Source organism: Polistes dominula, unplaced genomic scaffold, assembly GCF_049000335.1.
Source record: "Polistes dominula isolate Pdom_NZ unplaced genomic scaffold, Pdom_raw_medaka contig_20, whole genome shotgun sequence".
NCBI lineage: Eukaryota > Metazoa > Arthropoda > Insecta > Hymenoptera > Vespidae > Polistes > Polistes dominula.
In genome coordinates, this window is record NW_028301147.1 from 1,562,772 (window position 1) to 1,581,410 (window position 18,639).

Here is an 18,639-nt window from a genome sequence, read left to right on the forward strand (position 1 = left end):
ATAATAAATAAATACAAATAAATGATTCTTATAAATAAGATTTATTATATTTTCAAAAACAAAATTATATTAATGAAATTATTAAATTGAAATAACTTATTTTTATTATATTAAATAAAACTAAAATTTAATTTTTACAATTATTATTATTTTATTTTTATTAATTTAATAAAATTAAAATTAAAGTTGTAAAATTAAATAACATCTTTTTATTAATTTAATAATACTAAAATTAAATTTTTCAAATTTTAATAATTTATCTTGATTAATTGAATAAAATTACAATTAAATTCTTAAAATTATTATTATTTCATTTTTATTAAATTTTAATTATATTAAATTACAATTTCATTTTAGTAAACTAAAATTTTTTAATATATATATATATATATATAATGTGTATACATTTTAATTAAAAATTAAAGTTTTAAAATTTATTATTAAATATTACAATTCTTAATATTATTTTATATAATATATATATATATAAATTTTTTTTACGATTAATTTGTAGAAAACCAAATTAAATTGTATCCAATAAAAATAAAATACATGCACACACGATCCTATAAAAAAAAAAAACGCTCGAGCACATACAACACATACAAACAAACAAACTCATACATACACAAATAAATAAGAAGAAGAAGAAGAAGAAGTAGATTAAAAAAAAAGTATGTATGAGAACACACACGGGAATATTATTGGTAGTCCCTGATTGGTCATACCTTTCATTCGTGTGTCAAGTTAATACAACGGTGAGAACTGAGTCTTCATTGAAGATTTGTTAGTATTGGTGGGATACAAATGTAGATGTAAAAAAAACAAAGAGAAAGAGAGACATAAAGAGAGAGAGAGAAAGAAAAATAGAGAGAAAAAGAGAGAGAGAGAGAGAGAGAGAGTGTGTGTCTGGTGCACCGTGTGGCGGCAGTGCCGGCACACAGGGGTGGATTGATTTTTCCTTTGCTGACGTCACTGTGAATTCAGCATGCGCGACATGCTCGAAAACTAGGAGAGAAGAACGTTCGTCGTCGACGTCGACGTCGACGACGAGGAGGAGAACGTTCAAGCAACTCGTCGTGATAATAAAGAAAGAATATAATAATATAAAAAATAAACGAGATATAAAAAGAGAGAAACATACAAACATACAAACATGTTTTCTCTAATACATTCTTCTCTATAACAAAAAAAAAAAAGAAAAATAATATCAACTTAATTAATGAAAAAAATTTTTTCATTTAATTCAAACACAATAATAGACAACAACAAAATTCGTATCGTCGGAGGAAAGTTATTGAAAAAAGAAAAAAACATATTAGGAAATTAAACAAAAAGGAAATAATTAATTTCGTTTTAATTAAAAGGAAGACTTTGCAAAATGAAACAATTCAACAATTTTACCTGTGACAATTTTTAGAAATGTGATTGGTTGTATGTAACCTGGCTATCAGCCAATTTCCATTATCCATACGTGAGAATAAAAGAGAGAGATAGATAGATAGATATAATCCAGTGTATGTGTGTGTATATATATGTGTGTGTGTATGTGTGTTCTACTGTGTAGGGTAAAATAGGAAAAGGAGAAGAATAGAACAGAAGATAATAGAAAAAGAAGAAGAAGAAGAAGAAGAGGGGGAAGAGAAGAGGGAAAAGGTGGAGAAAGAAGAGGGGCGTTTAAGAAAGAGAGACAAGACAATTTGGTTGCGGTTCGGGGGGTAGTCAAAGGGTAACATAGGGGTCACATCGGGTTCATTCAGTGGCAGTTTCAGTTTGCCGGGTACTCGCGGACCTGAGAGAACAAATCTTATTGGTTCTTCCCTTCTCTCATTCTTTCTATCTCTCTCTAACTGTCATTCTTTCTCACTTATATCGTTTAGTGAGACACACGTTATACACAAGCAACATCCATCTCTCTCTCTTTCTTATTTTATTCGTCATTTTATTCCACAATTCGACACCCATTTTTTTGTAGTTTATTTTTAAAAATTATTAAAACATTATTACACTTTTCCCACCCCTTTCTTAACTTCTCAACCCCCTCTCTCTCTCTCTGTTTTTATTTAAATGTTATTTTTATTAAATTTTAAAATATTTTCCACTTTCTCACCCCTTCTTAAATTTCTGAATTTCTTAATGCATATGTGCAAGTAGGGAGACACACTCTTGCGCCCGCACACTTACACACACACATACGTTCTTGTATCTGTCTCTCTCTCTCTCTCTCTCTCGCTCTCTTTCTGTCTATCTATCTATTTATCTATCTATCTATCTGTCTCTATCTTTCTTTCTATCTTCGTTGAGGATTGTTCACGGACACGATACAATACAATTGAACGTAAAGTAACGTGAACAAGTCGTGTCGTTTCGTTCTATCCACTGACAGAGTGCGACAGTGCATTCTACGAACGACGACGCACACGTGCGTCGATATGACGCCGTTTGAACACTTCTTCTTCATTCTCATATTATTATTCTTCTTCTTATTATTCGATCAGCAACAGAATTAGTAACAACAGCAACAGCAACAGCAACAGTAGCAGTAGCAGCAGCAGTAGCAGCAGTTTTATCAACTAACCATTATCATCATCATCATCATCATCATCATCATCATCAGCAGCATCAACTATCAGTTCTACTACTATTCGCAACGATCATTGTGCACGAATATTATTGGCTATTGACATTTTAATGAAAGAAGAGAGAATAAAAAGAAAAAAAAAGGTTGCTTGCTGATAAAAAAAAGTACAGGTGCCTGAACGTACTTGACTTTTTAACGAAAATATATTGTGTGGGGTTTTTATTCATCATAGTGTCCTTGACACGAGACAAACGGTCACTGGGACGTTACCTACTTGATACGGACAATTCATTATTTTGTGAAGAATTATTTTAGTTTTTTCTATATTTTTTTTTTTTTTATTAGTGTGATTTATTGTTATTATTATTATTATTATTATATTTGAGATAAAAGAGAAAAGGAAGAGAATTTATTGGAAGAAAATTTGAAAGTTTTATCAACGGAGGACATTTTTCAACGAGCAATTAGGGGTAAGTTTGTTGAATAAATAATTTATATTGAGCATACTGTAGTGTTTGAAATTTTTATGATAGTTAAATAATACATATGCAATATACTTATGCAAATTAATATTATTATAATATTATTATTATAATATTATATATTAATTACTTATATTAAATTAAGAACTAAATAATATTATAATAATAATGTATAATATTATTATAATATATAATAATATTTATTTATAAATATTATTATATATAAAAATATATAATAATATTTATTATAATATAATATTATTTGTATTATATATTATTATTATAATATTAATATAAATTAATATTGTTATATATACTTTTTTAAATACTTTATTATATATATATATATATATTTGTATATTTTTTTTATTTCGTAAAAATTTGCAATCATCTACTTTTGCATCCAGAAAATCGATTTAAAAAAATAAAAAAATATTTGTATTATACTCAAAATCGATTTGAATTTACACAATACGAGTTTAAATAAATAATACGATAAAAACACACAATCTTGTTAAAAATTCTTCAACTTATACATGTGTATGTGTATATAATTTTTTTCTTTTAATCGAAACTATTACAAATCTATTTTTTCTACTAACATCTCGCATTTCCATAGATTAAAGATCAAAATGTGAAGGAACCATTTCGTTTGTAGTTAGGGTAGGACGTCTGGAACTAATGTACATATAAATATATATAATATATATATATATACACATGTGTGTGTGTGTATGAGTATATATTTCGAGGTCAAACGGACGAACGTCGACCCGGTCGTTGACGAGACTCCGATCGTTTCATTGCTTTTCTCCCCTTATTTTCACCTTTACTTACATCCGTTCGAGACAACACTAATTTTATTTACATACATGGTACATATATACATATACACATATATAAATGAAAATATTATATAAATATGATATTATAAAAATTTTTAAACATCATTTTTTTTTTGTATTTTCTTTTAATCAAATTATTGTATTAAAATAAAATCAATGAAAATGAGAATAAGTGAGAAAGAGAATGAGTACACGTGTTGTACAAGTGAAATGTGTTTTGTACGTAGAAACGTATGTTTAAAACCAGCATGTAACAACCGTGGTCAATGATGTTAATATGTGTATGAACATGTATGTATATATACATATATATACATTTTATTTGTATACGTGTTGAAAAGAACTGAAGTTTAATTCACGTGTGTAATTTGGTAACACACAGTTGAAGTATTATATACAAAGATATTAGTTTTAATTCTATTATTATTTTATTTAATTTAATATTTCTCTCTCTTTCTCTTTCTTTGATCAAATTTATAATTGTATAATAAGATAAGGATGTGATCATAGTTTATATTTTATTTGTACTTTTAATCAATCCTTTCATAATTCATCTAAGTTAAAACTGTTCCTTGATTAACATATACATATGTATATCTTTTTGATTATATTTCCTTTATTTAAAATTATTTTTAAAAAATAAGATTGAGAGATTGAAGTTTGTTAATTTATTATAGGAACACTAATTGTAAATAATTGTTCTTTTTTATTTCTAAGAACGTTTTCTTATTCATCTGCATCCGTTGTCGTTTAGTATCTTTCATATCTTCTTTCTTTCTTTCTCTCTCTCTCTCTCTCTCTCTCTTTCCTTTTATCTATCCATCTATCTATATCTATATATATATATCTTTCTCTTTTTCTTTCTTTCTCTCTCTATCTCTCTCTTTTAGCTTATATAAGAGAGTTCACAACGAATAAAAGCGTCCCTGGTTTCAATGCAGCACCGAACCTCCAATCAGCTGTACCATGTAGTACTTTACTTATTAATAGATTTTTTTTTATTATTATTATTTTTTTTTCCTATTATTCTTCTATCTTTTTTCTAATTTAAAATATATATTATAATAATGTTGATTAAAATTTATGGTAACAATTTTTTTTTATATAAAAATTCAGTGTCACGTTGTTGGTTTCCAATGAAGTTCGAATTTACTGAACCCGATTTTAATGAAAGTTTTACTTATTTTGTATAATTTTTTTCAATAACTTAATACATAGAATAATTTAATATAATAATATAATAGTATATTAATATAATAAAATAATATAATATAAAATTATGTTATATTTTTTATTGCTCTAATTGAAGGATTTATTATTTAAAGGTTATCTAAGTTTATTGGTACCGTAAATTTTCAATAGATAGCGCTGTATTACAATTCAATTATTTGATATATATTCACGTCATATATTTTTTTTAAATCTACATGTGACATAAGTAACTTTATTTTTATATATTTTTTCGTGTATTATTATTTTATTTATTATTTTATTCTAATTGTTATATTATTTTGTGCGTTTTGATTTTAATTTAATACACAGGATAGTATTTATAACGATTATTATTTATTTTTTCTATATCTAATTTAAGAATTGGTTATTTAAAGGTTATATAGGTCTGTAAGTTTTCAGTAGATGGCGTTGTATCACAATCCAATCATTTCACGTTTTTTTCAGGTTTTCATATGTCATACACTAACACCTTGTTTTTTATATTTTTTTTGTGTTATTATTATTTTATATATTCTATTACTAATTGTTATATTATTTTATTTATTATTATAATTTACTAAATAATTTAGAATTATATTAAATGAACATTTTATAACAACACCACAGCAATAGGTCTAAGTTTTCAGTAGATGGCGTTGTATCACAATCCAATCATTTCACGTTTTTTTCAGGTTTTCATATGTCATACCTAACACCTTGCTTTTTATATTTTTTCGAGTATTATTATTTTATATATTCTATTACTAATTGTGATATTATTTTATTTATTATTATAATTTACTAAATAATTTAGAATTATATTAAATGAACATTTTATAACTAAAACCACAGCAACGCATAGCTGACACACATGTATATTGATGTCTTTCCAGTATTCTTGTTAGAATGAATATACATATATGAATCGATTAGAAACAAAAGAGAGAGATATATATATATATATATAGTATGATTTTTATCAGAAATATTCTAAGCTTGCAAGTTCTAGGCTAGATTGTTGCCGCATCATCATCATCGTCTCGGATCGATCCTTTTAACGACACGAAACTCAGATCGGACGAGTAGCAATTGAAACGTCACGTGGCATCGTTAGAACTCTCTTGGATTCTATCAACTATACATCTACATATACATATATAAAATACATATATACAAATCCTATATACGTGAACATTAGGAAATAGATTTAGGAAGATAAAAAAAAAAATCATCCTGACGTCAAACTCTACACTTGAATTATCTTTAGATAAAACCTTTACATATAATATGTGTGGGTATTTGTGTGTTTGTGCATCAACCAATTGCATTTATATCACTTCATACGATGAACAACATTTCTGAATGAATTTCTTAAACGAGTTTGAATAATAGATGAAAATATGAACGTTTCTTTCTACGTTTCTCATTCTCTTTTTTCTCTCTTTGAAGAAGATGATCGATCGATCACGTTGTTTTCAGATATATATATATATATATATATATATATATATATATATATATATATATATATAAACACAGTTTAATTTGTTTTATATTAGTATCAAAACCTTGTTAACCATAACTCAAAAGATATTATTCTGTCATACGATGATTGGACCAATAAATCTCAAAAATGACTTAACCTAACAAACAAATATTTTACTTCTGAATTTTTCATGCAACTTTTTTTGCAACCATCATGAAAAATATGGAGGGTAGAGGTAAGGAGTAACATCTCTGTATATGAAATGTGTCCGTCGAAATGCATTCAATTAGGGTGGCGCCACAGTAGCTTGAGGATAAATTTTAAAGTAAGCGCCAAATATTATTAGTGTAAGATTGAGAAATAAACAACGAACACAAATTTCACAATACAAATTTTTACCCATCATTGTTTTGTTATTTGTCACATACTTTTTTTATAAAATTAAATGATAAAAAAATCAATAAACGTGCTATTCACAGTTAACGAAATAAAATCACTCAAGCTACACGTTTTTTCATAATAATTCTTTAAGGTTATATTTACTACATTATTACATAACTCGGCATACTTCAATTCGTTTACAATTGCTACATTCATACCATACCTTCTATCTACACCAGCGCCATTCTGGAAGGTTTTTCAACTAGAGATGTAACTCCTTACCTTTACCCTCCATATTTTTCATGCAACTTTTTCTGCAATCATCATGAAAAAGAAAAGAATAAATATTAAATAGTTTAAAAATAGAATAGAACAATAGATAGACAATTAGATTATGGTTGTTAGATTAGATTGTGTTTGATAGTGTAACGTTGTTGGTGCAAAATTAATCGTTTCACAACTACATACGAGTATACATACATATAGGAATGTTGAGATGAACGTTTAAAAATGTCTGCTTTTGTAATTCTTCCCGTTCCGCATTACAAAACAGAACAGAATAGAACAGAATAGAATAGAATAGAACAGAACTGAGTCAACTTGTGATTAACGGATGAAAGAGGTCGACAATAAAAGGAACGTTTACTTAATTAATCTTGCTGGACAGCAGGCTGTGTGGCTCGTTGACCCCGGACCCCGCGAACTCGACATTCATTTTGTATCGTCCTTCAGAGAAAATTGATTTCTAAATGAATCAAATGAAATAGATGAAGAATAAGAAGAAAAATAAGATTACTCAACTTTCATCTTACTTGATATATTATTTTTTTTTTATATAATTTTGTATTATAAGGTAGTTGGACAGGTCAAATTTGAATAGGTAAATTGGATGATTTATTTTGTATTGTAGCAACGTTACACTAACAAAAACAATGTAATTTAACCTTCTTTAATAATAATATTGAAAGTTGTTTAATAAATAATTTTGTATCATATCAAATATATAATATATATAATAATATATTACTTAGGTATTAGCAATAAATTATATAAGTAATATATTGTTATATATTTTTATACAAGTAACATATTATAATATAAGTATTTGAATATATATTATATATAAATATATATTTTTTATTATAGTAAATAATATATTATAATATATTACTTAAGCATTATTAATATATTATATAAGTAAAATATATTGTTATATATTTTTTATAAAATAATATATTGGTTTTTTTTTTTTTTTTTTAATTATTTTAAATGTAAATTCTTACATTCAAATTTAAATTCCTACTATTCTCACTTATTTATTAATAATTATATTATAATATATAATATATTTAAATGAATGATATTCAGTTTTTAAAGTATCTATATTTAGTGACAATTTTTTTAAACATTTTATATGTTAAATAATTGAATTTATTGTGTCAAACCAATACTGTACTTTATTTACTTACAAGCTGACCTCTCCATGAGTCGCATTCTGCAATGCGCCAGTCGAGCTTTCATGCTCTTTTTCTCTCTCTCTCTCTCTCTCTCTTTCTCTCTCTCATTCATTTATTTCTTTTTTTTTTTTATTTCTTTCTCAACCTTATCAGATATTTTTCTAACTTTCATGAAAAACTTATGACTTTTTGTTAACTTAAAAAAAAAAAAAAAAAAAAATAAAAAAACCAATTTTCTCTTTCAATTCTTTTCATAATTCGTCGAATCAATAAGAAGTTTATTTTATAAAGTTTATCACGTGAATAAGAAGAAAAAAAACAAAATGGAAAATGTATGTTATTATCAAGAAAATATATTGGTAACAATTTGTTTTTACTTCGATTTTAGTGACTTTGATTATGGTTTTTTTTTCTCTTTTTTTTTGCATTGGGTTAATCGTTCGTTAAAAAACTTTTAGGAAACGTTTCCCGCAGGCCATTTTTGTGTCACAACCAATACATTCAATATAGATATACATGTAACATCGATCATAGGTTTGATCGAAACGGGAAAAGCTCGTTTCAATACTTTCATCGTTTTCTTTTTTCTTTTTTCTCTCTTTTTCTTTGTGCATTGGCAAGTTCATTCTTTTTTTTTTTCAAAGCTTTCGTACAATTTCCGATATTTTTCGAATTTTCACAATATTCATCCAATACTTTATCAATTTTAGTTGTTGTTAGTTTTATTATTTTTTTATTTTATTTTATTTTTTTTGATAATACTATTATTGAAATACGAACTTGTTCGATAAGTTGCTAACAAATTGTTTATACTTTTTTTACTTTTTAATTTTAATTGTATTTGTTCATTCAAATTTGATTTGAAATCAAACGTGTCAAATTTTTTATATATTATGATATAATAAAAATATATTAATAATACTACGTTCAATTTTATTTTCATAATACCAACATTGAAATACGAACTCATTTGACAAGTTGCTAACAAATTGTTTATACTTTTTTACTTTTTAATTTTAATTGTATTTATTCATTCAAATTTGATTTGAAATCAAACGTGTCAAATTTTTTATATATTATGATATAATAAAAATATATTAATAATACTACGTTCAATTTTATTTTCATAATACCAACATTGAAATACGAACTCATTTGACAAGTTGCTAACAAATTGTTTATACTTTTTTACTTTTTAATTTTAATTGTATTTATTCATTCAATTTCAATTGAAAATCATGCTAATCAGATTGTATTGGGATCTCTAGCACTTGAATACGCTATCTGGTGGCTAAATTCAAAATTAGTGTAGATAGATCGAATTGCTACGCCACGTGGGATCTCTAGCACTTGAATACGCTATCTGGAGGCTAAATTCAAAATTAGAGTAGATAGGTCAAATTGCTACACCACGCTACTGCCATAGGTCCCAATATTATACTACGTTATTATAATTGAAATAATTTTTGTTAGAAATTTTGGCTCTTTTTTGAGTGTTTCATCATATTCTGATTCAGGGTCTTCCATTGCACTCCTGTTTATGAAACTAGTGCACAATAACCGACACACCATCGTTTCTATCCATTTAAATCCATTGATTCAAGGAACTCACGAGAACGTCCAGGACAGGACTAATTCATGCGTACATTTTCTTCTGCATCCGACACGTTTGTTTACTCGCCAACGTGTTATCAATGACAACAACTATATATATATATATTTTATTTTCTAAAAAGGAAAACTCTATTATATATTTTATAAAATAATCATAAAATTAATTGTCACACGTATGTTTTGTGAACACGAAAATAAAAAACACCGTCTTTTACTGCCAAAGTTATCCACTGCGTGCGCTAGTGTCCATTTCGGCTTCCCCTACCATGACTTCGCACGGTGCCTATACGGTGCCATGGTGACGAACGTGTTAAAATAATTTATATGTAATTATGATGAATTAATATTAATATAATAAATTAAACTAATACAAATGTATAATATATATATATATATATTCCCTGTAAGGTTTGTACATGTAAAAATAATTAAATAATTAATTAGAAGAAATTGTTTTTGTGCAATTTCTTCTGTCGTTCCTATAAACTTTCAATTAATGTTGAAAGGATTCGACCACTGTGTCAGTGTGTATATATATATATATATATATATATATGTATATGTATATGTGTGTAAATAGTTCTATACGGAAATTGAAAACGTGTGCGTAGAAAAGTAGGTCAAATCGGAGCATATTCACACAACAACCAAACCAAAGCAGCACAGTAACAGCATCAACAACCATTCATTTTAAAGAATCTAAGAAGACAATGATTAATAACAAATAATAATAACAAAATAATAATGTCCAGTTTTGTAATTAACATTTTGTTTTCTTTCTTGAATGTTCTCTTTCTTAAACGGAATGAAATGAAATGAAAAACACACAAAAATACAATCATCACATATGATCATAATTGGTTAACACAGTAGCATAGTATAAATGTCTTGTATACGTGGTGTCGCACACTTTTCGACCCCGTGAAGTTTCCGCAATATGTGTATAACCAACGACAAGGACGAAAAACGCAGTTTGCCACGTAATCCTGACGTGGTTGAAAATCGATAAAAGGGGTTTGCTTGATAAACGTGGATGGAAACAGCTCTCTCCTAGCTCTTACCTTTTACGGTTTATCTCATCGAAAATATTTCTATTTGTTATTATATAAATACATTGAGATAAAAATTATTCATTATTAATTTTTTTTTTTTTTTGATTTTACATGTGTTAGAAAAAAAAATGATAACGAAAGATTACACACGTTAAATGATTCTACTTTTTACTTTTTCTTTTTTTTTTTTTTTTTTTTTTTTTGTATCATTACTGTTATTTTTATTATTATTATTATTAATATAAATCATAATTGTGATCTAATCGGTGAATAATAAAACACGCGAGTGTGATTATTTTATTTTACTTTTTTTTTCTCATTTTTTTTTTTTTATTTAGTTTCATTCTCGTCCTTGGACTGGCCTAATTCATGAAACTTTTCTACGATATTATTACTTTGATTATTCACAGAGTTTGATGATGATTAATATGAGATTACATGATAGGTGTACGAAGATCTGTTTGTCTGATAAAAAAAAAAACTTAGACGAGGTTGAGTCATAATCTGTTTTTTTTTTTTTTTTTTTTTTTTTTAATCTTTTATGATACATTAACATATTTTATCAATCTATTTATCTAACTAACTATCTCTTTATTTCATTCTTTTACGGATATGATGTATGATCGTAGAAAATGAACGAAGTATTTAAGTTTATTAATAGACACCGGAAATTTATTTTCTAACTTTTAATAATCGATAAGTTCGACATGAATGTTAAGCATCCAGTGTGATCCAATTCCTGATTAAATTTATGATACAAAGATGCGTCATGTTAAACATTAATATGTATATGATATTAATAATAATAATAATAATGATAATAATAATAATAATAATGCATATAATATTAAATAAAAATTAACAAAAAAAAATAAGGAAAATAAATATTCGAACAATTTAGATATCTTTAATATTTAAATTAATATTGTGTGTAATATATATTATATATATTATAATATTATTTTATTTAGGTATATTATAATACTTTTATTCAATATATATATAATTAATTTAATATATTATAATATACTAAATTATATTAATTAAAATATAATATTTAATATATATTACAGAAAATATTATATTAATATATTTAATGTATATCATATATTATAATAATTAATATATATAATTAATATAATAATTAATATAAACTCTATAAACTATATATAATTAATATAATAATTAATATATATTTTATTAAAATATAATATATATATATATATTATTGCTAAATGAAATAACTGAATTGATATCTTAATATATATAAATTACATGTCGTATTGTTTGTCCGCAATGGACTCCTAAACTACTCAACCGATTTTAATCAAATTTTGCACACTGTATGCAGTTTCATCCAACTTGAAAGATAGGATAGTTTATATTTTAATTTATAATCGCAATAATTATAAATTGACTTAAATACATGTGTATCGGACTGATTGTGAGTCACAGCAACGCGTGGCGGGGCACCCCTAGTTATATTATATTTTATTATAATATATGTATAATAATAATATAATTATATATATATATTATATATATAAATACTATTGCTAAATGAAATAACTTTGAATATAAAATAAATATTTTTGAAATAACCATTTAAATATAATTATTTTTACTTTCCAGTTAAGAGTATCACTTTAACCAACATTCAATATTTGTTAAACCAAGCTTACGATATTACTTTTTTCAACATATACGCACTCTCACACATATCTACACCCATACACATGTCCGAACTTTCTATCTATAGAAAAAAAATAAAAAAAATCGAATAGGCTGTACACCAAGTACGAGTGTTGTCTTTCAGGGTTAAGGTGATTTAAGTTTGTTAAGGGTTCGATTCTAAATATATAAGAAAATCGAGACACACACACACACACACACACACATACTAAAAAGTACTGGGAGGGAATAGAAGGGGGTATGTAAAGTATGAAGGTAACGAAATCAATAGGCATACCTGGTTTATATGCACACTACTACTACTACTACTACAACACAGTGTTTAAATGTAAATCCGTTGAATCGTGCCTAAAATATCCACGTTTTGGATTGGTTATTTTCCGTTGACGAATCTTACGTTTGAATTTTGCTAATTCACGTGCTAAGTGAATCGGATTGTGCCAGTTATCAAAACTGGCTAATACTCGTATTTCAATTTCCCAAAATATTTCCCAAAATATTTTCCAAATGTTCTTCTATTAAGATTTTATTAGTTAATTCTGATTCTTCCTGATCAGATGCACGACAATTTTCTTACGTTTTATTTCAATTATTTTGAGTATTAATGTATTCATGTATTATTATTATTATTATTATTATTATTATAATTGTGAGTATATTATATTATATCAAAATTAATTAATATCATATAATTGTTAATTTATTGTAATTATATATTTTATTCTCTTTAAAGAATTAAATGGGTAGGATAGTTGTAATATTAATTTAGTAACTTTAAAGTTTGGAAAATCAAATTGTTATGTAATTCAAAGTGTGTTACTAATTTATAGGTTATATTATTAAAGTAAAAGTAATTTAATGATATTTTTTGCAAATTTGGTTTCTTATTTGTATTAATAATGTTATTTTTATATTTTTATTATATTTTAATTATTTAGATAATAAAATATTTAATAATTAAAATATAATAAAAATTAAATTTAATAAATAACAATATATATTAATATATAAAAATATTTAACAATTAAAATATAATAAAAATATAATTTAGATAATATTATTATTATATTAAATAATATTATTAATATAAAATTAATATTATTAAATATCACCACATTATTAAAATTATATATTACAAAAATTATAATTACTCAATTAATATATTAAAAATATTACCAAATAATATTAATATATAATATTAATATATAATATTATTAATATATTAAATTATTAATATAATTAATTAATATAATTATAAATTATTAATATAATTAAATTAATATAATAAATATTAATATTATTATCTAAATAATTTAAGAAATTGAACAATTTTCAACACTTTAACGAATCACCTTAGTTAATTTGCACATTATCTAGATAATGAATTTATATATTATCTACAAATGAACACATAATAATATATATTTGATATTTTTCTTGTTGTTATGTTTTATGTATAGATAATTTGACGAATAAACAATCTTACAAAAAAGAAGGAAGATTTGGATCGACAGTAGGTCAAAAATCGAATGTGGTGTTCGTGTTGGTTAATCAGAGAAGTATCGGTGACACCTAAGTTTACGATTTCTCCGTATTCGGACGATCTGGCACGTGAAAAAGGATATTGGATGAAAAAGGGAGATTGCCGGTGATGGACAATGAGCAGCCGCACCAGGAACTGGTCAAGTGCGTGGTCGTGGGTGACACTGCAGTCGGAAAGACCAGATTGATATGTGCTAGAGCTTGCAACAAACATGTTTCTCTTTCACAATTGTTGACTACTCATGTACCAACAGTATGGGCTATTGATCAGTATCGAATTTATAAAGATGTAAGTATAATAACATTATATATTTTTTTTTATACAGATATTATAATATTTATATATAGAAATACAGTATGTAACATTGCTGGTTTCCAATGAAGTTTGGAATTAATTAACTGATTTTAATGAAATTGTATTTTATTTTTTGTGATTTGTTTTTAATTTGGTACAAGTTGGTGATTGTTTTGATACAAATTGATAGTTTTTATTGCAATTATTTTGTATTTTTTATTGTTAATTTAAAGAATTTATTATTTAGAGGTTATCTAAGTTTCTATGTATTGGAAATTTTCAATAGATGGCGGTGTATTGCGATTCAATTATTTCAGGTTTTTTTCAGATTTTTATATGACATACCTAACCTTACTTTTTATATATTTTTTGGTGTAGTATTATTTTATGTATTATTCTATTCTAATTGTAGCAGTGTGTGTGTGTGTGTGTTTTTTTTTAAATTTAGTACACAAGATAGTTTTGCATCGCGATTATTATTTATTTTTTATTACTAATTTAAAGATTTGTTATTTAAAGGTTATCTAGGTCTGCAAGTTTTTAGTAGATGGCGTTGTACTACAATTCAATTATTTTGATTTTACATATTACATAATTAACCTTACTTTTTATATCTTATCGTGTATTATTATTATTTTGTGTGTTATTATAATTTATTAAATAGCTTAGAATTATATTCAATCAACATTTTATAACAAAGCCACAGTTACCATCTTAGTAAATTTATAAAATTAAATAAAAGTATGAATTTTTTTACAAAAATATCTATTTGATTTATTTCATACTAATTGGGGTATTATTTTGTGTGTTGTAATAATTTATTAAATAATTTAAAATTATAATAAATAAAGTATTCTAGTAATTATATTGGGATCTCTGGCACTTGAATACGCTATCTGGTGGCTAAATTCAAAATTAGAGTAGATAGGTCAAATTGCTACGTCACGTGGGACTCTAGCATTTGAATACACTATCTGGTGGCTAAATTCAAAATTAGAGTAGATACGTCGAATTGCTACACCACGTGGGATCTCTAGCACTTGAATACGCTATCTGGTGGCTAAATTCAAAATTAGAGTAGATAGGTCGAATTGCTACGCCACGACCCAGCCAGTGATCTCAATATAATATAAATAATATATGATTAATTATTTATTTTTATTTATTTTATATATAATTATAATATATATATATTATATAATTTTATATTAAAATATATTTTATGAACCTCCCCTTATTATTATAATTATTATTTTTAGGTATTGGAACGATCGTGGGAAGTTGTAGACAACGTCAACGTTTCATTACGCCTTTGGGATACATTTGGGGATCACGAAAAGGATCGTCGATTTGCCTACGGCAGGTTAGCCCTTTACAAACAATTTTCACTAACTCAAAAATAAAATATTAAACCCTTTGACATATATTATTTATTTAATAGAAAATTTGATGAGACATTTATGTTTGACTTACATTTGTTTGATTCAAAATATTTATTAACAAAAGTTAAGATTCTTTAAAAGTACTAACAAGAGGTATAACATTTGTTTAAAAATATATTAATATTTGATATTAAATTTTTGTACAGATCTGATGTGGTTTTATTATGTTTCTCCATAACAAATCCTGTATCTTTACGAAATTGCAAAGCAATGTGGTATCCAGAAATACGTCGATTTTGTCCACAAACACCTGTCCTATTGGTTGGATGCAAAAACGATTTACGATATATGTATCGAGATGAGACCTATTTGAGTTACTTCCGTGATCGTAGTCCTTTCGTAAGGTAAGTTACAAGCTTAACACATACTTCACTATATATATATATAGTGAATTCACTTAGGTATCATAACTATATACTTCACTATATATATATATATATATAGTGAATTCACTTAGGTATCATAACTATATACTTCACTATATATATATATAGTGAATTCACTTAGGTATCATAACTATATACTTCACTATATATATAGTGAAGTATATAGTTATATATAAAATACAAACGTAAGAATTTATTAATATTAAATTTATTATTATTAACATTATTATTAATATATATTTATTATTATAAAATTTATTATTTAAATTTATTATTATTAACAAAACAAAGAATTAATTTCATATATATTTATATAAACATTCGAGACGAATTTATTGTATTATATAAAAATAAAATTAATAATAATAATAATAATAATATTATTATTTGTATTATAAATACAATTAATTATTATACTTTTTAATATTATTAATTTGTAGTATCTTAAGAAACATATTTAATTGATATTAAAAAAAAAAAAGAACAAACCATTTGATATTTGAACATATTTCCCTAGTGTTTGAAAAATAATTTACAGAATCATAGAAAATTCATATATGTTATACATATACATATATATGTATGTATAAGTATTGAATGTAACTTGGAATATTGAACACTTTAATAGTAAAGTATGTCAAAGTATTGATTCTTGAGAAGTCTTCGTTGGTTTATCACTTTCCTCTTCGTACCAATGACGTCGAAGATAAAAAAGAAAAAAAAAAAAAAAGAAAATTTCCATTGACATAAAATAAATCACAAAAGAGAGAGAGAGAGAGAGAGAGAGAGAGAGAGAGAGAGAATGTTTGAGATTAAATTAAATATCAAATCTTTTGTGTTATATACGTCATTGTATAAAAATACTTTTTTTTTTTTTTTTAACATACTCCCACGAGATTTTGTTAAAAGTTCATACGGACTTTTAGTCATTTCTCTTGCGAATACACGTGCATTTACTTTAACGATGATGAACTTTAAAAAAAAAAATAACAAAAGAAAAAACAAAATAAGAAGAAAGATAAAAGTGAGAAAATATTATTGGAAATATTTGTTTGTTTGTTTGTTTTTTTTTTTTTTTAAATAATTATTTCTAGAGTTAAACTTTTTGTAAATACAAGAAGATAGAGATAAATCAAATAATTATTTATATCTATATATTTAAGTTGTTATATTAATTATTATATATATATATATATATTATTATATATAATTTTTTTTATTTTATTTAATAATTTTATATTAATAATAAATAAAATTAATAATACAAAATTAAAAATTTAATATATATTAATTACTAAATATTTAGATAAAATTATAAATTATAATTATAAAAAATTATATAAATATATTATATAAATATTATAAATATAATTTTTAAATATTATATAATAATAAATATTATAAATTTAAATATTATATATAATTTTTAAATATTATATATAATTTTTAAATATTATATATATATATATATATATATAAATAAAAATTAATTTACTCAAGTAATAATTATTTGATTTTAATATTATTATTTTTTTTCTAATTAATTAAATTAGGGCTACTAGAAAAAGTGATTTGGTAATGCCTGACCAAGCAAGAGCAGTAGCACGTGAATTAGGCGTGTGTTATTATGAGACAAGTGTATTCACTTATTATGGTGTCAATGCAGTATTCGAAAATTCTATACGTGCTGCCCTAATTGCCAGAAGACAACAACGTTTTTGGATGACTAATTTAAAAAGGGTACAAAGACCCTTACTTCAGGTTATTCTCAATTATTATTATTATTATTATTTAATATTGATGAATTAATCATTGAAACTAATTAATTATTATTATTATTATTATTATTTGTTATTATTAGGCACCATTTTGTCCACCTAAACCAGAACCACCGGAAGTTTATTTAACAGCCAGTACATATGAAGAAAATATGAAAACATTATGGACAAAGCCAGTTCACACCGATGTCACATTAATAACAGGCAATTGCACATTTCCGGCGCATCGATGTTTATTAGCTGCAGCTTCGCCTGCATTTCATCGACTATTTTCAACAGAACTTGCACACGAACATACACCGAGAAGTTCTAGTGAATCTAGTATGGTAAGATAATGTTTAATTGTATTATTATTTTAGCAATTTTTAATTAAATTAATGATCTAGTATTACAA

At 24.6% G+C, this 18,639-nt stretch overlaps 1 protein-coding gene across 5 annotated transcripts in view; it reads left to right on the forward strand.

Moving 5' to 3' along the window:
* The first annotated feature begins 1,028 nt into the window (after positions 1–1,028).
* RhoBTB (Rho-related BTB domain containing) overlaps positions 1,029–18,639 on the forward strand; it is a 30,864-nt gene continuing 13,253 nt past the window's right edge. Inside the window, exons 1-7 of one of the 5 annotated variants that reach the window (XM_089177419.1) lie at positions 1,029–1,474; positions 2,499–3,051; positions 14,263–14,633; positions 15,899–16,002; positions 16,228–16,425; positions 18,021–18,228; positions 18,329–18,571. In XM_089177419.1, coding sequence (XP_089033545.1) covers positions 14,454–14,633; positions 15,899–16,002; positions 16,228–16,425; positions 18,021–18,228; positions 18,329–18,571 — 933 coding nt within the window. In that variant the 5' untranslated portion in view covers positions 1,029–1,474; positions 2,499–3,051; positions 14,263–14,453. Of the gene's footprint in view, positions 1,475–1,639; positions 1,657–1,685; positions 3,052–14,262; positions 14,634–15,898; positions 16,003–16,227; positions 16,426–18,020; positions 18,229–18,328; positions 18,572–18,639 lie in introns of those variants that run through there. The other 4 variants (XM_089177420.1, XM_089177421.1, XM_089177418.1 and 1 more) reach the window with 4 other exon arrangements.